Here is a 21,519-nt window from a genome sequence, read left to right on the forward strand (position 1 = left end):
AGGCTTTAAAAAGAACGTGCTTGTAATGACTATTACAGAAATTATATCTTTATCATTAAATTTATAACGTCGAGAATAAAATATGCACCATTGTAATAACAACAGATATAACATTGTTGTTATTAATGACGTAAATGATAGATTTAAGTGATATTTTGTTTATGCTTATGCCAAAACATTTAAAAGCGCACTCAAAACTAATTGAAGGTACAGTTTGCCTGTTGAGTTGTATGAATTTGAGACTTTTGTAACTTTGACTTTGTAGTAAGGTTAGAAATAAAACGTTGTAATCATTTAATAAATTATCTTAATATAAGTAAATATCATAGTTAATAGTATTAAAAAAAAACTAATAATCTATTTTGTTCTTTATATGAAAACACTATTTTATGTTAGCATAAATTAACATATGTTGTGAAAAAGTTAACTTTTTATATAGAAATAAATGTAATTTAAAAAGTCAAACACGTATATACTCACAGCCGTTAAATAAATAAGTTTTTTATTATACTTGCATGTTATTTTTTTATTAAGATTTATATCACTGTAAATTTTGCTTAAATACAACTTTTGAAAAACTTACAATGTTTAAAATTGATAAAAAAAATTAAAACTAACTTCGTTGTTACGCTTAGTATATGTTATAGCAGGGTTTCCCAAACTCATTTACAAAATCGCCCCCTTTTCAGAAATTTGAAAAATAATTGCTCCCCACGATTTTAGAAAGCAGTTTTTCTCTTGAGTACAAACTTTTGAGCCAAAAAAATTGTGTTCGAAATGTAATTTAGTCTGGTATTTCTTATACACGCACTTTTGGGCTGTGTTCAAAGTAGTTTACAGGGCTTGAGAAAATAAGGTACTGTTGTTTTCTTATAAGCCCAGTAAAGTGCATTAAAATTCTTAAAAATTAAAAAGCCTTGTGTAATCAGTAATCAATCCTGTTTAAATATGAATTGTTTTGAAACTAATGAAACTTTTAGGGTAGTGGTGGACAACTTTTGTAGTCAGCAATTCATATTTACTAAAAAATTTTTTCTTGTTTCAACTCGTTAAAAAAATGTAATTGCGGGCTGCATAATTTAAAAAAGTAACATATAGAAAAGTAAAAAACTCGAGCATAATTGTAATAAAATTATTTACTATTATTGTGATCTAGAGATACTAAATTAATTGAAAACCAAATTAAAAGTGTATTTCAAAATCATAAGCATCAAGAAACTAAATTTTGTTTATTTTGCACAAGTAGTTTCAAGTTACTTGGCGGGTCGAAATTTTATTGGATCTGGACCGTAAGTTACCCATCTGAAATTTTAACTGAAACCTGACATTGTAACTATCCCTCATTTAACGAATTTCGGACAATTAGAGTAAATACTAAATAACTTATTTAAGCCGCACAAAAAACTTTAATTATTTTATAAGTAGGCATATTCTAAAATTAAATACCAGAGATTAAAAAAATATAAAAGAATGAACAGATTTTTTTTAAACATAATGAAATAGATATTAAAACATTATTGCTGATCCAGTTTTAGGAAGTTTGACCGACTGGTTGATTATCTCACATGAAAAGTGGGTTTATCAATAGCTTCTGTTAATGCAGTAAAATTATTAATTTCAATGCTGAGATATATTATAAGCAAGTTAGTTGTAAAATTAAAAATTTAATTCTAAACTTTTTAAACTATATGTTTTGTAGTAGAATACCATTAAATAGTATTTGACTTAAAGTAACCTTTAGGAAACTAAACCTTAATTTTAACATTTTTTTCTTTATTTAAATTCAAAAAAAATCAAATGTTTTACAGTTAATTCTGTGAACAGAAAGTAATCAATTAAAAAATTCTTTTAATTGTGTTAATACTTTCTTTTGTAACTGTAGCAGTCTTTTGATTGCTTATTTAATACTGTTTAATTTTATTTTTTCTCTAGTTGTTAGCCTATAATATTCCTCTTCAATTCGCACTTTGAACAAAATAAAAAAGTTTAAACTCAAAAATTATTGCCATTTTTTTACAAAATGAGAAATTTGAATATGTTATATGCAATAACGTTATGAATAAACATGAAATCAACTAAAACATAAAACAAATATTCATAAAAAAAAAAGATAAGATAAGCTATTAAATATTGTGTATTTTTTGTTTTATTAGTACTTAGTTAGTAATAGACTTTATTTAAGTTAAATTTAAGAAAGAATAAGTTTGCACTTTTTTGGGTAAAAAGTGCGAAATCAAGAGGAAGTCTACCGTAATTAATATTTATTAGGCATTATGCAAACCTGTTATAGAATAAATAACTTTAAAGAATTTTTAATATAAAAAGACTACTTAAATATAATACAAACCAGGTTAAACAAGAAGTATTTTAAAAGATCAAATAAATAAAAAAAAACTTTAATAAAATAATGTCTGTTACTGAATTCTAATATAATGCGAATGATGAGGTTCATGAATGCTTGCAAGTTTTTCTAATCTGATTCTAAATCAGTCAAATAAAGCCTCAAGTCACCACCTTTAAAGATATCTAGATTAAATATTTTGCTCAAGATGTTGATAACTAAACTAAAAGCTTTCTCAACAACATAGAAAGAAGGAAAAACTATACACAACAATCTAAATTCCTCTCAAATGATTGGATACTTTTGCCTTAGTTTTTATTGAGTCCAAAACCTTTCATTTCGTTCTTTGGAAAAAATTACTTTAAGTTCAAGGTCAGTTTGTAAGTCGGAGAAGGTTTCCTGTGAGTCGTTTACTTCAAAACGATCTGCCACGAAGAGATGCATATTTTTATCTATATGATAGCTTTTTGTGTCAAATCGAAATTTTACTACTTAATATGTCGAAATTGTTAAAAATTCTAGATTAAAAAAAATGTTTTTGCCTAAATTGTCAAATTCCAGGTTTTTCTAGGTAAATTGACAACCCTGAATAGTTTTATTTCTTAGTCTAGTTTAGTGACTTTTCAAAAAATAATTGAAGATATCATGAGATGATAGTTAATAATAGAAAATATATATTTTTACAAACCATTTATGATCCTAAGTAACATATATGTAACGTTAAAAAATAGTGAAAATAATTCCGATCGTCTATGATCTATGTAAGTGTTAAATAAGAAAATATATAATTGAAAATACGTAATTAACTTAAAAGTAGGAGTCATAAGTACTTGATTTTTTCTCTATATTTTACATAAACACAATAAACTTTTTTGTTTAAGTTTTACCACAGGGTCAAATGTTTAATAGCAAGCTAAAATTAGTAAAATAGCAAAATAAAAAGTAAAAATTTTATGACAACCAAAAATTTTAAAATCGCCCCCCTTTCGCCCCCTTACTAGTTATCGCCCACCCTTTCGCCCCCTTACTAATTATCGCCCCCCGAAATACTAAAATCGCCCCCAGGGGGCGATATCGCCCACTTTGGGAAACCCTGTGTTATAGGTATAATACTAGACATGTTTACAATAAATTTTATTCAAAAGTAGTCTTATTAAAACAAAATTCATAGGAGATATATAATCTATTGAAATCAAGCTTGCCTATTAACCTAAAAAAAACAAAAATTAGGTTTTTAACTTTTTATAAAGTTAAAAAAAAGGTGTAAAAAACTAATCAAAAACTAATGTAAAAAGTTTATGACTTTCGTTAAACTAAGGCAACTATTTTGTTTTATAAATTAAAATTTTCCGTTAAACGCTTGGACATTTATTAAATAAGATTGAGTTAATTTTATTGCTAGTAATCATTTACCTGGCTAACTGTTAGTAATGGTTTAAAACCAAAATAGTTTCATAAAATAGTTTCACAAAATGCTCTTTACAAAGAAAAATTTGTACTGAAATAGTTTATAGCTACGAACTCTATTAAAATTATGAAGTTAAAATCTAACATGTTTTATCTTAAGTTCACGTGATTACATTTAATTTTGTTTTTACATTTTTTCAGACCATTATAAGTTTTTTAACAAACTTATATAGTTATTTTACTTAACCGTTAACAGCTTAAATAGGACATTAATAATAGATCAAAATTATAAGCTAAAATAAGTTTCTATCTACTATTATGACGTGTCGATTTAGATCACCGTTTATCAAATATACTTCCAACTTTTCAACAGGTACAACTGATACACACTTAATTTGTTTACAATAACATGATAGTGTAATGTAAATTCCCAAATATTCTTAACATCTTTATCAAACTAAAATATAAAATATTTTGGTGGTATAATATTTTAGAAGAATTGATAATTGTAAGCTTGTTTTTTGTTGATTAGCTAACAAGGAAGCTAAAACGTCATACACGACAAAATTAGAATACAATGTAAATATTTACTTGTGTTTGAAACTTATTGAACAAATAAATTTATAAATCAATTTTTAATATACTGTGAAGACCTTTTGATGTTGCAACTCTATTAATTAACTAACTATCTTGAAAGTAGTGCTTTTTTTATAGGAAATAATTATTCGAACAATTAGTTGGAAAAAACAATAGCAAATGATATATATTTATTTAAATTCGTACTTGTTTTGTTCATTCACTAAAACTGAACCTGTTTTAATGTTAATTTTTTTTATTTTAAAACAGTGTTTAACATTCATATTTTAAACAAAATTAACTTATATGTATAACTTTTCTATATGACGTTAGACTATTGGTATTTAAAATATAAGTAATAGTTAAACTCTAAAGGTCTACATTTTTGAGTTTATGTGTTCTTATTTTTGTGTTGCTATCTATTTTAAGTTATTTTCAAAAGTAGTTACGTTGTGAGTTTACGTTTTTTGCTTTTAAAACAAGGAAACGTTGTATACACAATGAGTTTCACCTTAGTTAAAATAAACATCATAAAATATTAAATTATAAATCAAATACCGAACTTGAATAATAAACTGCAAATTATTTTTTCAACGTAGTTTTACAAATAATGAACAAATCGTCTTATTTTGTTCTTTTGATATTGCTCAAGTCAGTTAAACCAGACGTATGGTTGCACTTTCCAAGGGGTTCCGGCAACAGACTGAACGAGAAAACAACGAATAGAGCAAACGGTAACCGACTCTTCGATTCTCAGGCAAGTTGTTAAGTTTTAATTCAATTTATTAAGTTTTAAGTTATTTTTTGTTGTAAATCAAAAATATAAGTTAAAGCTTTGGTATCATCATACGTTTAAGTTCGCGTTTCTCTCAAACTTTTGTTTCTGCTCGTTTTAAAAGTATTTAGCTTCATAAAAATAAGTTCTATAACACAGAACAATGCAAAAGGTGGTTATAATGTAGGAGACGCTGTACAAGGCGCTTCACAGAATGAACAGCAACAGTATCGGATGGTGAGATTTAAAAAAATAGTTTTATTGGCTATTTAATAGTTACAAACTGCATTACAAGTATTTTTAATACCTACATACATTTCAAAAACAGTTTATTAATTTGAAAACATTATATCTTTTTAAGGGTTTCACTTTGGCAATCTGCCAATAAAATTAATTTTAACCTCTGAAAACGTCATAGACAGTAGTATAACGATGTAGACAGAATAGTATTTCAGCGCTAAACCAAATATTCAAGAAAACAAAACTTTCCGCAGCGCTACTTCGAGAGCGGCGTTGAGGGGAGGAGCGAGCTGGAAGTGACGTGGACCAATCAGCACGGGTGCGGTCATGACGTCACCAACGAAAACGGACCGCTGAAGGTGAACTGCAACCTGGTGCTGCAGTACATGTGCCAGGAGAACAAGGACGAGGGCGGTGACAGCGGCAACTCCAACGTCAGGAAGGATCTGTTCCGTGAAATGTGTTGAACAATTGTGAAACTTTGAAATTAATATTTGTTCTACAAGAATATTCATAATACCTGTTTTTTTTTTCAACATTCTATGCTTTGAAATATTTAAAAAATTGTACGACTTTAGTTTTTAAATGTGTTAAAAATATACTAAAACTTTAACACGTGGGTGTTTCAAAACGTGTCGTTTTAAACTACAGTGTTCAAAAACAAAGTTTATTAGCTATATAATTAGAACCGAAAATGTGTATAACTTTCTTTATCTTATCTTAAAGCAGTTTTTAGTTAGTTTGTGACCAGTTATATTATGTTTTGTTCTACAAATAATTTTAAACTACAGTAATGAGAAGTATTACAAACTTCTGTTTTTTATAAGCTAAAGGTTACACAATTTTATTCTTCGGTGCAAGGCTTTTAAAAAGCTTAGGAGTTACTTATCTAATATAATTTTCAAAAACTGTTTTTTAAAAACTATTTTATAACTGAACCACAGGAAAACTTAAGTAACACCTCAATGTGCAGCAGTTCACTAAAAACTATAGTTTTAAATGTAATTATTTTGTAGCACTGTTAAAAAACTAAAACTAAATTTTTTAGCTCAAGATCTGATAACATTTCGCAACGGCAAGGAAACGACGACACCTAGTTACCAGGAATTCGGCGCAGGTGAGACAACCAAGGCGCAGTCGGAAGCCCGCAAGAACAATGCAAAGGCTGACAACGCGCAAAACAAAGGGTTGCACGAACCTTGGTGGTGGTACGACGATTGTAATTGGAGGAAAAGAAACAAAGGTTTGCGCTGATTGGTTTAAAAATACTTTTAGTTTATAGTTATTAAAATTTATTTAGTTCAAGTCAAAAAACACTAAAATTTTTTTTTTAGCCACTAATACTTAGCGTACAACTAAAGAAAGCTCTGAACAAAAGTTCTTAGAGCAAGTATAGTACAGTTTAAAAATCGTGGTAGACACTACGATATAATATAAAATATAATAATATAATATAAAATACTTTCAGTTTATAATTGGTAAAAGTTATTTAGTTCAAATCAAAAAACGCTAAAATTTTCATTTTCAGCTAATAATAACTAACGTACAAGTAACGAATATTCTTAGCGCAAGCAAGTATAGTACAGTTTAAAAATCGTGGTAGACACTATCACATGCTTTTAGAGGTAAATACATTTCAGGATTGTTCCTGGCCGTTCAGGGAGGAAACATCCAGAAGAACGCTGACAACGTTGAGAGCGCGGTCCACACGCGGCAGAACCCCGGAGGCGCGAGGAGGGGGTACGAGTGCGCGGAGGAGAGGGACTACTTCCCGTACTGGCACCCCACCCCGTGGAGGGACATCGCGGTACTTTCCCCAAACTACGACCTCTGCCGGTTCGTTGTTCTTTGTTGCTTGGTTATAAGTTGTTGATGTTTGAGTGTTTGTGGGCTTGTTTGCTTGAAATTAGTAGCTAGGTACTTTAGATTTGTGAGTTAAACACCACGTTTGCAGAATTTATTTGCTCATTTTATTCATAGTCTTTTTTAGAAGTTATAAATTGCTACGTTTTAAAAAGTTTAAATACCTCAAAAATTTTAAAATTTGATTAAGTTTTAGTCATAGTGCCTTGCTTATATAAAATGCTGCAAAAGTTTAACAAATCAGCTTGTTCTGTTAAGTAGGTATTTTTTTTAATAAATCATAAACGTTTAGTCGTAAGAAACTGTATGTAGTTTAACTTGATTCTGTTATCGAAAATTTTTCTCTTAGGAGTCTAAAACAATTCAAGCATTTTTTCGACGGTTTTTATTGATCATAACTTTTCTACTTGAAACTTTCACAGGTACTACAAGGAGAACAGTTTCAACAGTCGAGCGTACGGGAGGTGTGTGGAGAAGTTTCCCGACGGCGGGTACAGGCATTACTCCGAAGCGAACCATCCGGACTCGTGTGATGACAAAGGCGGAGAGTGGCGAGATTTTCACAATTACAACGAACTTTCTGACGAGGACAACGAGCAAGACGTACGTTTGAGTTGTTCGTATCAATAACTGGTGGAAGTTTTTGCATACAAAAATTTTTACGAGTCTTGTAATAACTTATTTGAACTTTTTACTCTTCTATTTTTTCTTGGTTTTGGTGAGAAATTTTTTCGTTGCCAAAATAGTACTCAACTAAATTAGTTTTTCTGTAAGTCTCTTTCAAAATTTTTTATGAAAAATCCGGCTGAATAACTTTCAAATATTTATATTTATTGTAATAATAGTTAGTTCGGTGTAATTAATTAAATTTTTCAATTTATAGTTTTGATAAGATTTATATACGTATTAAAGTACTTGATTGTTCTATCAGCAATTAAATACTGTTTTAGTCATTATTTTAAAAGTGCGCGACAAAGTTTTACAGTAAAAAATTAACTTGAAACTTTATGCACAACAATAGAGATCGTTTTTAAGTGCTTAGCAAACAACAACGAGAAATTGAAGTCAATTGGAATTGTTTACAAATGGGGAAGGCCGCTAATATCGGAAAAAATTGACAAGTATGAAGAAATCGAAGAGCAATGTTTCATTTCACCACCGCCCATTGAATGCGAGGTAGTTTATTATGACGTAGCAAGCTACATTTAAATTACTTCCTCGAATAAACGTGAGCGAATTTCCTGCTAACAGTTTTCACAAAAGCAAACGTGATAAACAAAACATAATGTTTCTCAATTAAAGGTTGTTAAATTGTTTCATCTAACAAGAAATATTATTCAACTTTTTCGTTCTTTAAAAATGTTTTAAATAAAACATACTTGATACAAAAGTATACGACATCAAAAAAAACACGCTTTTAGTCATTTTAATGTTTAATAATACTACTAGTCGGGTTGAACATTTCAAATTATAAAGGTTTCGGATTTTTCGCGGGTGAACCACCTTGGGGACACAGACAAGTTGGGAGGGGGAGGGGAGCTCCGTTACGTGTGGAAGCTTCCTCATTTCATGAATGAAAAAGATCACAGATGCGTCTTCAGAACCAGGTTTTAACTGAATTCTTTTCACAGTGTTTTGATGGCGAAGTAACACATAGAGTTTAATTGAATGTTGTTGTTTTAAATACTTTAAACTGTATTTATTTAACGGTAAAAATACAGTTTATGTCGGAAAAAAAAAGCAATATATTATAATCGAAAAAAAAAATTGAGACTAACCAAATGCTTAATCTCAAAACTATATGATTCTGAGTTTAGTAAAAACTGTTTCAATTTTATTTAACATTTGTACCGGGAAATATAATTGTTATTAATATCAATGATACAGTTTTAAGTGCGAACACATATCATTTAAGCTAACAGGGTTAATATTTTATAAAGTATTCAATGAAACACAGAATTTAAAAAATAAAACATTATCGTAAGACAATTAAAAGTAAGACATTATCAAATTATAATTAATATAGAAAAAACTAAATAACAGGTACAACATATCAACTGACGATTATAACTCGTGGAATACTGATGCAAGGTTAGTTTATCAAAACATCCTTTTAGCATTATATTTAAAAGTATCAATCCTTGCCTAAACAAAAATATTATATGTCACAAACAAATTCAGATGTCAATTAAAAAAGCTTAAACAAAACACAATTAAGTAAATAATTCTAAAAAACAGGAAATTTAAATAAATAAAAAAGTAGTATACTTTATAACATTTATAAGTTTGTTGAACGAATGTAATAATTTCGACATTGCAGCGACAACGATGACGTCATAGAGAACAACAAGAAGGTCGACGTGGGGGAGGGAGTGGAGTTGCAAATTGCCCTCAACACGCAGCAGACCGGCAGGACGTTTCAGGACAGGAGCCACGTGTTCATCATCAGAAAGCGAACAAGCGGTGAGTTTCAAACTAATTGTTTTTTGTTGATTTTTTAACATAGTTGGAGTACAAAGTAGTACATAAAAATAGAAAGTAGTATCTAAAATCAAATTAAGAAAATATTGTTAAACTTAAACGTATAAACTAATATTAAGCTCTTAGCTTCTCGATAGTAAAACAACAATATTTCACTCTTGCAGTCGTAAATATAATTTAACGAACAAAAAAACGTACATATTTATTAACTGAGTGGCTATTAAACACGCCAAAATATTTTTTTTTAAACTCTAATAAACTAAAAAAACAGTTAAACAGCACATTATTTGATTAAAGTGATTTTAATTAAGGAATTCCAGACGACAAAGTGATAAAAAACGTGAACGTGCGAGGGAAGAGGGGAAACGGCGTGAAGACTTTTCCCGGAGTTGAGTACGACTTCACCCCGACGAGGAGGACTTACTCGACCGACGACTTGATCCACATACAGTGGACCGGTTCCAACACTCACGACAACAGTAAGTTCGCTAAATTTTGAAGGATCTTTTTGTTTATGTTTACAAGCGTTTGTGGAGTACCTTAAGTTTTATATATGTTTGTTAAATATATGACGCCATTACACAAGTTTTAAAATATAAATTGATTATGTTGTTGATCTTTTTGTTTATGTTTACGAGCGTTTGTGGAGTACCTTAAGTTTTATATATGTTTGTTAAACTACCTTTAAAATTTGTTGCAACTCAAAGTGCTTCGGAGATTTGTGAAGTAAAACTAAACTCAAATATTGCCTGTTTTTTTCAAAGCTTTTTTGTAGATTAGTTTGCATCTGATTCAACATAATCTGTCTTTATTAAGGCAATGTGCTGCTAAGAAATAACAATTGTGGCGCTCAGCTAATCAGATAATTAAAAATATATGACGCCATTACACAAGTTCTAACTTATAAACTAAAATTTTTTTTAACAGACGATAACGGTAGCGATGGAAAAGGGGGGAGTGCTGGCCAGGGACAGCCGGTACCGACCGACACAACATGGTGCAAATACTCGCCCCCAACGAAAACTTCCCGATACCCTACGAATCTTCTGACTTCACTAAAAGTGCACACTAAATTTATTTCAAGTCGCGTTCAAAACAAAACGTTACTTAAATGCTATGGCTCTAAATTTTATGAGTACTTAATCTAAAATAAATCCACTACGTGTTTATTACAACTCATGAAACTAGTATCTGTTTTTTTTATTGTTATTATTATATGTTTTTATCAGATATGAAAGTTTATTGGAGTAGTTACGATGAGGATGATGCAGAAAGCATCGCGATCCAGCTCGCTTCTTCGGGACATTATCAGTGAGTCGCGTTAAATTTGTTTAGTTTTCAACTATAAACGAAACTACTCGCTATAAATACTGCAAACAGTATATGACATTAGTTTTATCAACAAAAATAGAGCAAAATTTTATTTAACTGTATAAAGTTCAACCAGTGACATAACCCTGAATAAAAATTTGCAGTTGCAAAAAAGCAGCTGACTGTGAGGAAAAGTCTGTCGGCAGCAGAAGTTGGTTCTTCAAAATGCCACCCCTTCGTTTTCAGGGTTGGTTGTGTCCCTGAATGCGGGAACCTACCATTTTATGTGCACCAGAAACAACCAGTTCACTAACAGAAGTCAAAAGGGGGTGATGCTTGTTATGAAGAAATAAATAACATTATTTAAAAACTCGGTCTTACTTATTAAATAGTTTATTGCTAGAAAATAAAGATTTACAACTATGCTTAAAATCTTTCTCTCATTTTTGCTACCATAAATTGAGTTAATGCTTTAAAGTGAATAGTTATTTCAGTATATCTTGTTACAGTTTTTTTTAAATCGTTTCTTAAAAGCTTTAAATTTTCTGTGTTTAATGCTATACTAAACAAACTACTTTTATACTCGTTACTATGAATTATGAAAATGATCAGTTTCATAATAAGAAATAATAGAATACTAAAAACAGTTTATAATATTTAATAAGAATAATGATCTTTAAAAAAACTAGACTTTTATAAACAAAGAATAGCGTTTAGTACAAAAATAAATTTTTACAGCTTTGATTTTGTAAATTAAAAATAATCTTAATTTTTATGGAGAAAAACTTTTAAACTAGACGTGAAATTTTTACAACTCATTACTTTTACGCAAAGTATTATGACAAATTTATTAAGAAAATCGCTTTTAGGCTGTCGTTTGAGACCATGCTTACTTTTTAACACATTACTGATCAATAAAATTAAAACAAATTTAGTGTTGAGATAATATAGTTACTTGTAATGAAAATATTTTGAACTATAATTTAGGTTTTGGGTTATGAAGCATACTCATAAGTGCAAATTTTATGTAAGAATATAAGTTTTTAAGACTATAGAGTAAAATACTAAAGTTAGAAATAAAGGTTTTTTGTTGGGCTAAAGTATCAAAGTATTAAACTAAACAATTAAGTTTGTTTTAATGAATAAAACTTTGGGATATCGTAAAAAATAGAAATCGATGCAAAAATATCTATGGAAAAATGGAAAACTTGAGTGGAAAACTAAACCCTGATAAATATGTCAACCGTTTAAATTAATTGAATGTGTAAAAGTGACACTCTTAAACGTGTAAAAATTAAAATAAACATATGATAAAATTAAAAAATAAGATATAATTAAAGTTATACTGAACTAAGTCAATAATAAACTAATTAAATTTTCATAATGTGTGGTATTATCGACTTTGGTTTTATAGCATCATTGGTTGTACTGTAAATTAGTTTAAAAATTGAAAAAAAAAACGGAAAAGTTTTATTTATTTCCATGCTTACAACTATAATTCCATCATTATTCATAAGTCAATTAATATAAATTGAAGATTTTTTTTTAAATTACCTAAAAATGATTTTAACATACTTTTATAATATATTTCTTTTTTATAAGGCCCGAAGTGTAATAATAAGTTTTTTTAAGTCAAAATGTATTATATTTTTAACATAATTTCCCAAACTAAGAGAATCAAGATTAAGAGCACAGTAAAAACGAATATATTGAACAATTAAACTTAAGATATTTTAATTTATAGTAAGACTGACATAAAAAAATAATTGTACAACATTACATCTACTAAAATACTAATGTAACACATCTAAGCTACAATTTAAGGGGAAGACCAATAATTGTATTTTAAATACTTATTAATGAATGTCTTTTTTAATCTTAACAAATGCCTTTTTTCTAGGAAATATCTCAAATTTTTTTTCAAATGTTTTGATTATGCATTAAAACTCTTTTTTTTAATATCTAACAAACAATTAATCATATAAACGTAGAAACTTAATAAAGAGTAAAGTACAAACCGTTTAACTGTGACCGTGGTGTATGACTGGATATTCGAATGGTTTTATTAAAACCAAGTTCTTGGAATAATTTTTGAGCTTATTTTTGTTATCTATAAACTGATAGAAAATAACTTTGATTAATGAAGTTTGACTAGTATATTGTATAGCTCTTTTACAGAAACTAAGTTACCGAGTTTTTTTTTCATTTTGGTCATTTGTTTTTACCATAAAAAACCTTAGTCATTTAGTAATATGGTATTTGCAATTAAAATATTTACGCAAGTATACAATAAAATACATTTTCAGTATATTACTTTCATTAACAAAGTTGCCTGAATAGGGGGTTAAGCAGGCTATGACCATTTCAGTGACTAAAAAAATAAACCCAAATTATATTTAACATTTAAAGTTGGTAATAAGTTGGCGTTAGCTTAAGTGACAATTGTTATTTAAAAAATACATCGTTATTATTAATTTGTTTTAAGTTTTATAGTTATTGATTATTATACGAATTATGATTATCACTTTTACTATTAATTTTATTCAAAACTGTTTTGCTGGTGTTAAAGAAAATATGATTTAGGAAATAATAATTTTTCATGTTAATTTTAAAATATAAATGTTGGAAAATTTGTTCAATAAAAACTATTCAAGTCTTAGCATTTACTTTTTTTAATCAAACATTGTACAGTTTTAAAATGTTTAATTTACTTGGCTGGTTGAAAAATTATAACTACTTTAAGTTAACTCGTATCATGTTGATGTGCGGCTTTAAATTATGTAAGGTTTGAGTTTAGTTTTAAAAGCCTAAAGCGTTCAAGAATTAAAATTAAGTAATCTACTAACTTTTTATTATGTAGTTTAAGTAGATTAAATTTACTAAAAGAAAAGAAACTCACAAAATTTGAACACTGTTGTGTATTTTAGTTTAGTTTGATAATTGAGTTATTTACTTAGAGCTAAGTTTAACAATAGTCTGAACAATGTGAGCTCAATGATCAGATATAAAAGTTGTGACGCTTTTGGTTGTTAACTCTATAATGTTTCCTTTAATAAATAGTTTTATCACAAAGTTTTTGTTTAATATTTTAATTGTCAGTATAAAACTCGTTTTGAACTTTTTATATCTAAAATATTTAAGGAGTCTAATTTTTTAACAACTGCTATCATTGATTATACATTTAGACCATTGTTTGTTTTTATTTTGAGGTTCTTCTTATAACTGATCCTGGTTTAATAAACGCCAATGTTTTGATTTAACTTTTTTTTTGACAAAATACAAAACTCGAAATTAAAAACCAAACAAATAAAATTAAGTAAAATAACAACCTCAATATTGTTTTTTGCAATAATAAATCAAAGGTTTAGTAGAATGGTTTTATGATGCTGAAAGAATAAAAGAAAAAATATTTTTTAGACATATCCATAATTATCTTATCGTAAGCATCTATTTTTTTAAGCGTATTTTTTCTAGTGATGTACCGGACTCACTATCCGGGTCCGAGTCCGACCGGATATTGCCATTTTTGTCTGGTATTCGGATCCGGCCGGATTCTAATTTGAAAAAAAAAGTCCGGATCCGGTTCCGGCCAGATTCTAATTCTAAATTGAAAAAAAAGTCTGGATCCGGTTCCGGCCGGATTCTAATTTGATAAAAAAAGTCCGGATTCGGGGCAGTTATGTAGTTTAGTGTGCAGCTTGAAGCAACAAAATATCTTGAACTTTTTGTGAATGCTTATTGTAAGTAGTGTTTTGTTTTAAAAAAGAATATTTCTACTGGTGTTTAATTGTTTAAATATTTAAGCCAGTTTATAGTTTATTAGTTTATTAAAAATTCTACAGTTTCTTGTTTACTAAAAGTTTTATTTAACTTTCAGTATATTGTTTTAATTCTTTTGATATAGATTTAATTAGCTTCCAGTTTTTAAAGTGTTACCAAAGAAATTAATAATTTTGTATATGCTAGTATTTCTTGTTGTGTTTTATATAAAAGATTCACCACTCAAAACTGTCGTGTCTGATTATAGAAAGTAGTCTCAGTTAGATATTAAGTATTTGTTAGATATTAATTAAATAAGGTAGGATTTAATTATGATGGGTAGAACTAATAAGTTAAGTGTACTACAATCAGTCCACAACTTTACTACCAAATTGTCAACCTTTGCTAGCTGTTCTACTTATTATTAGATTAAAGGAATTTTTTCAGTTTTTAAAAACCTCATTCTGACTCAGGCTTGTTTATACTCACTTTAGCAAGTTTTATTGACTTAAACAGTGGCAACCCTGCTAGTTTGAAAATTTTTTGGAATTTTAGAAAATCTTGGACTGCCTCAGGCTAGTTTAGTTTTTTATAAAAACTCAGGCTAGTTTTCTTTTAGATTTTGAATGAGTTTGAGCTGATCCAGTTTTCAATATATTTTAATTTTCTAGTGTATTTTGTTCAAGAACTTGATTTCATATTTTTAATTGTAAATAACACCTAAATTTGTAAACCTTGTGGCTAGCTGTTCTACTTATTATTAGATTAAAGTTCTTTTTTTTTCATTTTTTAAAAACCTCACTATGACTCAGGCTAGTTTATACTAGTGATGTACCGGACCAACTATCCGGGTCGGGGTCCGGCCGGATATTGCTATTTTTGTCTTATATCCGGATCCGGCCGGATTCTAATTTGAAAAAAAAGTCCGAATCCGGTTCCGGCCGGATTCTAATTTAAAAAAAAGTCCGGATCCGGTTCCGGCCGAATTCTGATTTGAAAAAAAAGTCCGGATCCGGGTCCGGCCGGACCCGAAATTGTGGGTCCGATACATCACTAATTTTTTCGAATTTTTTTACAGCTTATAGAACGTAAAAAATTTAAAATTTATAAAATATATGATAAACAGTAATTTACGTTTTTGTTTTATAATTTAATTAAACGGACTGTAAGTATTTTTTTATAGTTTTGAATCTATAATAGTTATAAATGTTTTCATAATTAAAAAATAATAGCGCTGAAAATATCAAGATTTCTTCTAAATCTATTTTGTATTAATAAGACTCTTATCAATATCAAATTTTAGTGAAATAATACTTTGTAAGTAGTTAAAAAATCTTGACATCGTTTTTATGTTTTTAAGTGCATCTAAACTTTAATTTATTTTTTTTTTGTGAAGTTAATCTTGTAGGCAATAACTAAATAATATTTTTACAGTTCAAAAACTTTATTAAAACACATATGTACATAAAATAGTTTCTGCATTACATCAATACACATCGAACATTAAAAATATTGTATCTTTAACGTTTTTCAATCTCTTTTTGCTTGCTCATAATCCAATACAGATTCTCTGCCATTCTCGTGAAAACTTTTGGTCCTGCACCACCTCCAACACGTTCCCAGTATCCACCGAAAGACGCGACTCCGAAAACTCTATAGTCTTCACCTTGCTCGCAAATCAAAGCTGTTCCCGCCTCAACACTAATGGTGGGTCTGCCACGCTCCTGTTGGGTGCAAACCTGATGACGATAAAACAACTGCAAAGCTATTGGTTTTAACATCGGAGAGCTGCATCTTTTGTTATCTAAGATTTCTACTTGCCTTACTTGCAATGGATTTTCATAAGCATTAGGGTTAGTTTCATAATTATATTCCCATCCAAATAATTTGCAGTCGGTTGCATGATTTTGCGTAATAATATTTATCGGCTTAACAAAATCAGTTTCAAAGTTAAGGTCATTTTTAAGGAATATCAACGCAACGTTGTGTTTATCATACTTGTCGTCAACTTTGTAATCTTTATGTTGAAACCACGTGTTTGTGAATTCTGTTTGTCTGCTGTGTCCTTCGTGTAAGCCAGCTTCGACCATTAAGCTTACCGGATTTTCATTATGCTGCAACTGATCAATGCTATCTACACAACTTGCTGCAGTTAGAATCCACCTTTTGCTCAGAATAGCGCCTTGGCAGACTATTTGATATGGTCCTGTGTTTCTATACTGAGCTGAAATTGAAACGTGGTAGGGAGCGTCTTCTCTTCTTGCGTCCGACCCTTGCTGCTTCACAATCAAGTTGGGCGTCTTCGATCGCACTTTCTCATCGATCCATTCAATGTGAGCGGATGGCTTCGTTGCCATGCACGGGAACTCAACTCTGCCCGTTCTCTCAAAATCGCACCCACAAGCAATAACTCCGTGCACGACGAAACCGAACTGAGCTTGCTGTGATTCCCTGCAAACCACTGGACCTCCCGAGTCACCTTTACAAGAGCTTTGAACATCGCGAGGATTGTCGTGTTGGCGCGTGTCGGCGAAGCAGAACATGTGTTCGTAGTTTTCATCGTTGAGACCGTTGTACACACCGCAGTTATTGTCGTTAATGACTGTCATATCTTCGCCGACCTGCAAAATTTCTGGCAACTCATCATACGTTATTCCGTTAATTTCATCATACGTTTGACGCCACGTTCCCCATCCCGATACTCGGCAGTTCCAATTTTCCTTCGGGTCGTTTGAAAAGTGAGAGAGAACGGCCGGCCAAACCCCGTTGCCGTAGCGTATTTCGTCTTCTAGGTGCAGCAAGCCTACGTCGTGCCTCGTTTCCGCCCAGTTTTCGTGGCCTTCGCGGTAACTCTCGTGCGGGTAGAAGTCTCTCGAAGTGGCGGATTGACCGCCCTTCTTGTCCAAGCTTCCCGCGTGCACTTCAAGCACGTCAATTATTTTTTCCGCGTCAAGGAAGCAGTGCCCCGCGCTTATCACCCAGCGCTTGTTCAGCAAGAAGCCGCCGCACAGGTGGTCTTTCTCTTCGAAGACGTTGACAAATTCCGGGTCATCGTCCAAGTCCTCGCCTTCCAGGTAATTTATGGACACTTGGTAGGGAATTTCTTCTTCCCGCGCGTCGCGCCCGTTCTTGACTTGCGAGTGAACACAGCTTAGAAATATTAACAGAAATAAGCAACTCAGTTTGTACTTCCAACCCATGTCTCTTATGATAATCTTGGAAAAAGTAAATTTTGTTTTTTTTTAAATTAATTAACTACGTAACAATCAAAAAGTTTTGTAAAATTTTAAAATTGAACATACAGAACAATTTTTATACATATTTTTTACCTTAAGCCTTAGCTAGGCAACTAAAATGCTTTAACTATTGAGTTAAAAACAAATTTTACAGAGTAATCTATCCAAGAAGTAGATTGAAAATTAAAATTTTATTATTTTAAGAAACACAATTACTTTGTTTCACCGCAAAGCGGAATTTAAAATTGTAAATCTCTCTAAAATACTAGTAGTACTTGCAAATAATATAAAATATATAAGATTTAAGTTATATGTTGAGAATTAAAAATATTAAAAAATTATTAATGTTACAAACCCTTTAAAAGTTTAATTAAACAATAAACTGTAAACAGGTTAAGACAAACAATTACACTATAGTATAAAGTAGGGAATTGAAATTAAACGAATTCAAAAAAAAAACATTATAAAGTTAAAAGTTATAGAGTTGGAACTTAATTAGACATGAAACTTTGAACGGAAATTAATACATGAAAGTTATAAAGTATTATTGTTAAAAAAAGTAATAGGAGTAAACATTAAAAAACATACTTTGAGTTCTAAAAATTTTTGATATGCTTAAGTTGGTTATGTTGTTATCGAAAATAAAATGGCTTTTTATGAAAAATTTTTGTTTTGGAAAGAATATTAGATGGGTTGTTTTTGGAATGCTAAATTTAATTTTAAAACAGAAAAATCAGAAAATTTTAGTTAAATGCAACCATGAAAATATAAACTAATAATAATATAATTTTTATAAAAAACGATAAAAATTTAAAACTGAAAATGTGTATATTATAATGCATTAACGAATTTTTATTTTTATTTCCAATGATTTTACTACTTTCCATCCAATTGAGTATTTTATATTGTTATTGTTAAAATTCCTAGATGCTTTGTAAGTTGTAAGCACCTACAAAAGTGATTCGAAGATATTTGAAGTTGTCGTGGAAATAAAAATTAAAAAAAAAATTGTGTTGAAAAATAAAATTAGTAAAAAAAAATTTAATCTTATTGATGAAGAATTTTATTATACAGAATAAGAAATATAGTTTAAAACACCTATCACCACTATCTGTTCTTATTAACGATTGGATAAAACTGTTTGAACAAAAGTAAGTTAAGAACTTTAAGATAAAGGAGTGGGTAAAAAATCATTTTAAATAGATTATTTAAAGTCTAATGAACAAAATCGTTTTACTTAGATCAGCCATAAAAGTGGATGTAACTGACAATAAAGTTTTTACTAAACTTATTAGCTCATTAAAAATAAAAAAACAAATTGTAGATTTTAGAACTGCTCAAAAACTTTACTTTGAAGCAAAAATATAAATTCAGTTTTGGCATATTATTGATGATATTAGTAAGTTTTGTTTCTTAATTTTTCAAATTCTATAACAGTTAGGTTTAAATTAAAGTATGAAAAATGTTTATCCTAATCGTTTTTAAATACATAAAATTATGAATTTCAACCGATCATTGTTCATTATACAGAAACTTTCAAAATGCAAAAGCTTTGTTTATGAGTAATAAGCGAAATTTTACAAAATATTTACTTACTGAAAATAATAATAGTAGATAATAACTGTTTTGGATTTAGACAAAACAAAAAAAAATTAAAAGTCATGTGATTAATAAAATTTTTAAAGATAGTGCTATAGAACAGTAAACTGAAGAATTGATGACAGACGAAGAAAATCGCCGATAGTATTGTGTGTATATTGAAATAAAATTTCTGCATTAGAAAAAAATAATTTAAATGACTTACTGAAGAACAAACAAAGGGAGCTCGAGAAAAATAGATCTAAAAAACCTGGGTGTATGGAAAAACTTTTCTTTTATCGATTCGTACACCGCAACGATTTAATTTTTTTTGTTTAATTTTTGTCCTAGGAATAAATAGTTTGAGCGTTACTTTTGTCGTTTAATTTCAATAATAATTATCAAAGAAAAGTATGTTTCAGCTTTTAAAGGTAACCAATGAAGAGAATATATGAGTTAAAAAAATTAATTTTTATAATAGTAATTTGTTTTTTGATAATGAAATGTTATTTACATAAGGTTAACAACTTTTAGTTGTGTTAAACTTTTTATTGATTTCTATTTCAAACATTTAAATGCAGTTTATCGTTAACAACTAAAAGCTTCTATTCTTGACTAGCTTTATGTAAAAATCTATAAAATTCATTAAGTACTTGAAATTAATTTGATTATTTGATAAAAAAATTAATAAGGCTTAATTAGGTTTGTGACTTCTGAGTTCTCTTACCGCTTTTTAAGGAAAATTTAAATAAATTTTTTTTATTTTTTATTTTAATAGGTTTAACAATTTTTTATTATTAAAGAGTGAATAATAATTAAGTTCATGATAAAAAACCAATAACTACTAAAGTTAATACCCTGCAAATATTCAAATAATTGTAATAATAAATAAAATGCATTTTTCGATATATAATGGGACAAAAAAAGCCAAAATGTCTAACTGGTTCAATTGTTTCTAGCACTGACAAAAAAAAACCCGAGATCAAAAAAAAAAGCTTCATCATTTAGCGATTAATTTCTGTAAAAAATATTCATTTAGAATTAAAAACAAAAAAGTTTTTGTGATTTTGAATTTTTAAGTTTAGTAAAATGACTCAAGTTTTCCAATTTTTAGTAATATTTTCGTGTTTTTTTTCTATTCTTTTATCGTTTGGTTGTAGGGTATTTACAAAACTTAATACTTTTAACATTAAAACAAAAAAAAAGCATGGTGTTTTAAAAACAACGAATATAGCGGATTTTCTCCTTTGAATTGTTATGTATGAAGTAGATTTAACAAATGCGCAAATCACCTACTTTAAAAATTCTAATTTGTAGTTTTAAACATAAAGTAAGCGTCAACAGCAGACTTGGTAGAAAGAACCAAGTAGAAAAATTTTGATGGTAGGATTTAAATTTTTGTTTCAATTAACGTAAATCCTACTGCTGAGAATTTTTAGAAATATACACTGTGCTAACATGTGATTACTTAAAGTATCTAAAAAATTAAATTAAAATACAAAATAATAAACGAAAACCCCAATATAACATAATTGATATATTTCACCTGAATAAGGGTCAAACTTTTGCAACGTTTTATGTTTTTCACCTCGAATTATTTTGCAACGAAAATAAAAACAACTTATAAGAAAACTGATTACAACAACTGTAAAGCTAGACATTACAGCTATCAAAATCAATATTTTAGAATATTCGCTTTTAATTGTATTCTAAAGTTTAGTTTGTCCCTCTTTTGCTGAAGAATTTTCTACCTCAAGGTGTTCTTTATCTATAGATTATTTAAATCATTCTTTTTAATTTTATTAAAAATGAAAAAAAAAGTTGTTGATAAAGCATATTTTAAGCTTTACAGTGCACTAATAAAACAAAACACATAAATTAAAAAAAAGAAATACAAATATTTACCAGATAATTACACTGATTGATAAATTTTACTGAAAGTTTATTTTAGA

The 21,519-nt window shown here is 28.9% G+C and overlaps 1 protein-coding gene and 1 pseudogene across 1 annotated transcript; one reads left to right on the forward strand and one right to left on the reverse strand.

Annotated features, from left to right (window-relative positions):
- Positions 1 to 4,934: 4,934 nt before the first annotated feature.
- LOC145846992 (protein DD3-3-like) lies at positions 4,935 to 11,347 on the forward strand (annotated as a pseudogene).
- Positions 11,348 to 16,273: 4,926 nt separating this feature from the next.
- LOC145846993 (transmembrane protease serine 9-like) lies at positions 16,274 to 17,953 on the reverse strand. The gene has a single exon (XM_082953479.1). The coding sequence runs from the start codon at positions 17,951 to 17,953 to the stop codon at positions 16,274 to 16,276; it is 1,680 nt and encodes a 559-aa protein (XP_082809605.1).
- Between the last annotated feature and the right edge of the window lie 3,566 nt (positions 17,954 to 21,519).

This window comes from Thalia democratica, unplaced genomic scaffold, assembly GCF_965202585.1.
Source record: "Thalia democratica unplaced genomic scaffold, ktThaDemo2.hap1.1 HAP1_SCAFFOLD_761, whole genome shotgun sequence".
NCBI lineage: Eukaryota > Metazoa > Chordata > Thaliacea > Salpida > Salpidae > Thalia > Thalia democratica.

What these genes read in the sequence shown, in the direction of transcription:
- LOC145846993 (XM_082953479.1), bottom strand. Translation starts at nt 17,953, where the DNA reads ATGGGTTGGAAGTACAAACTGAGTTGCTTATTTCTGTTAATATTTCTA.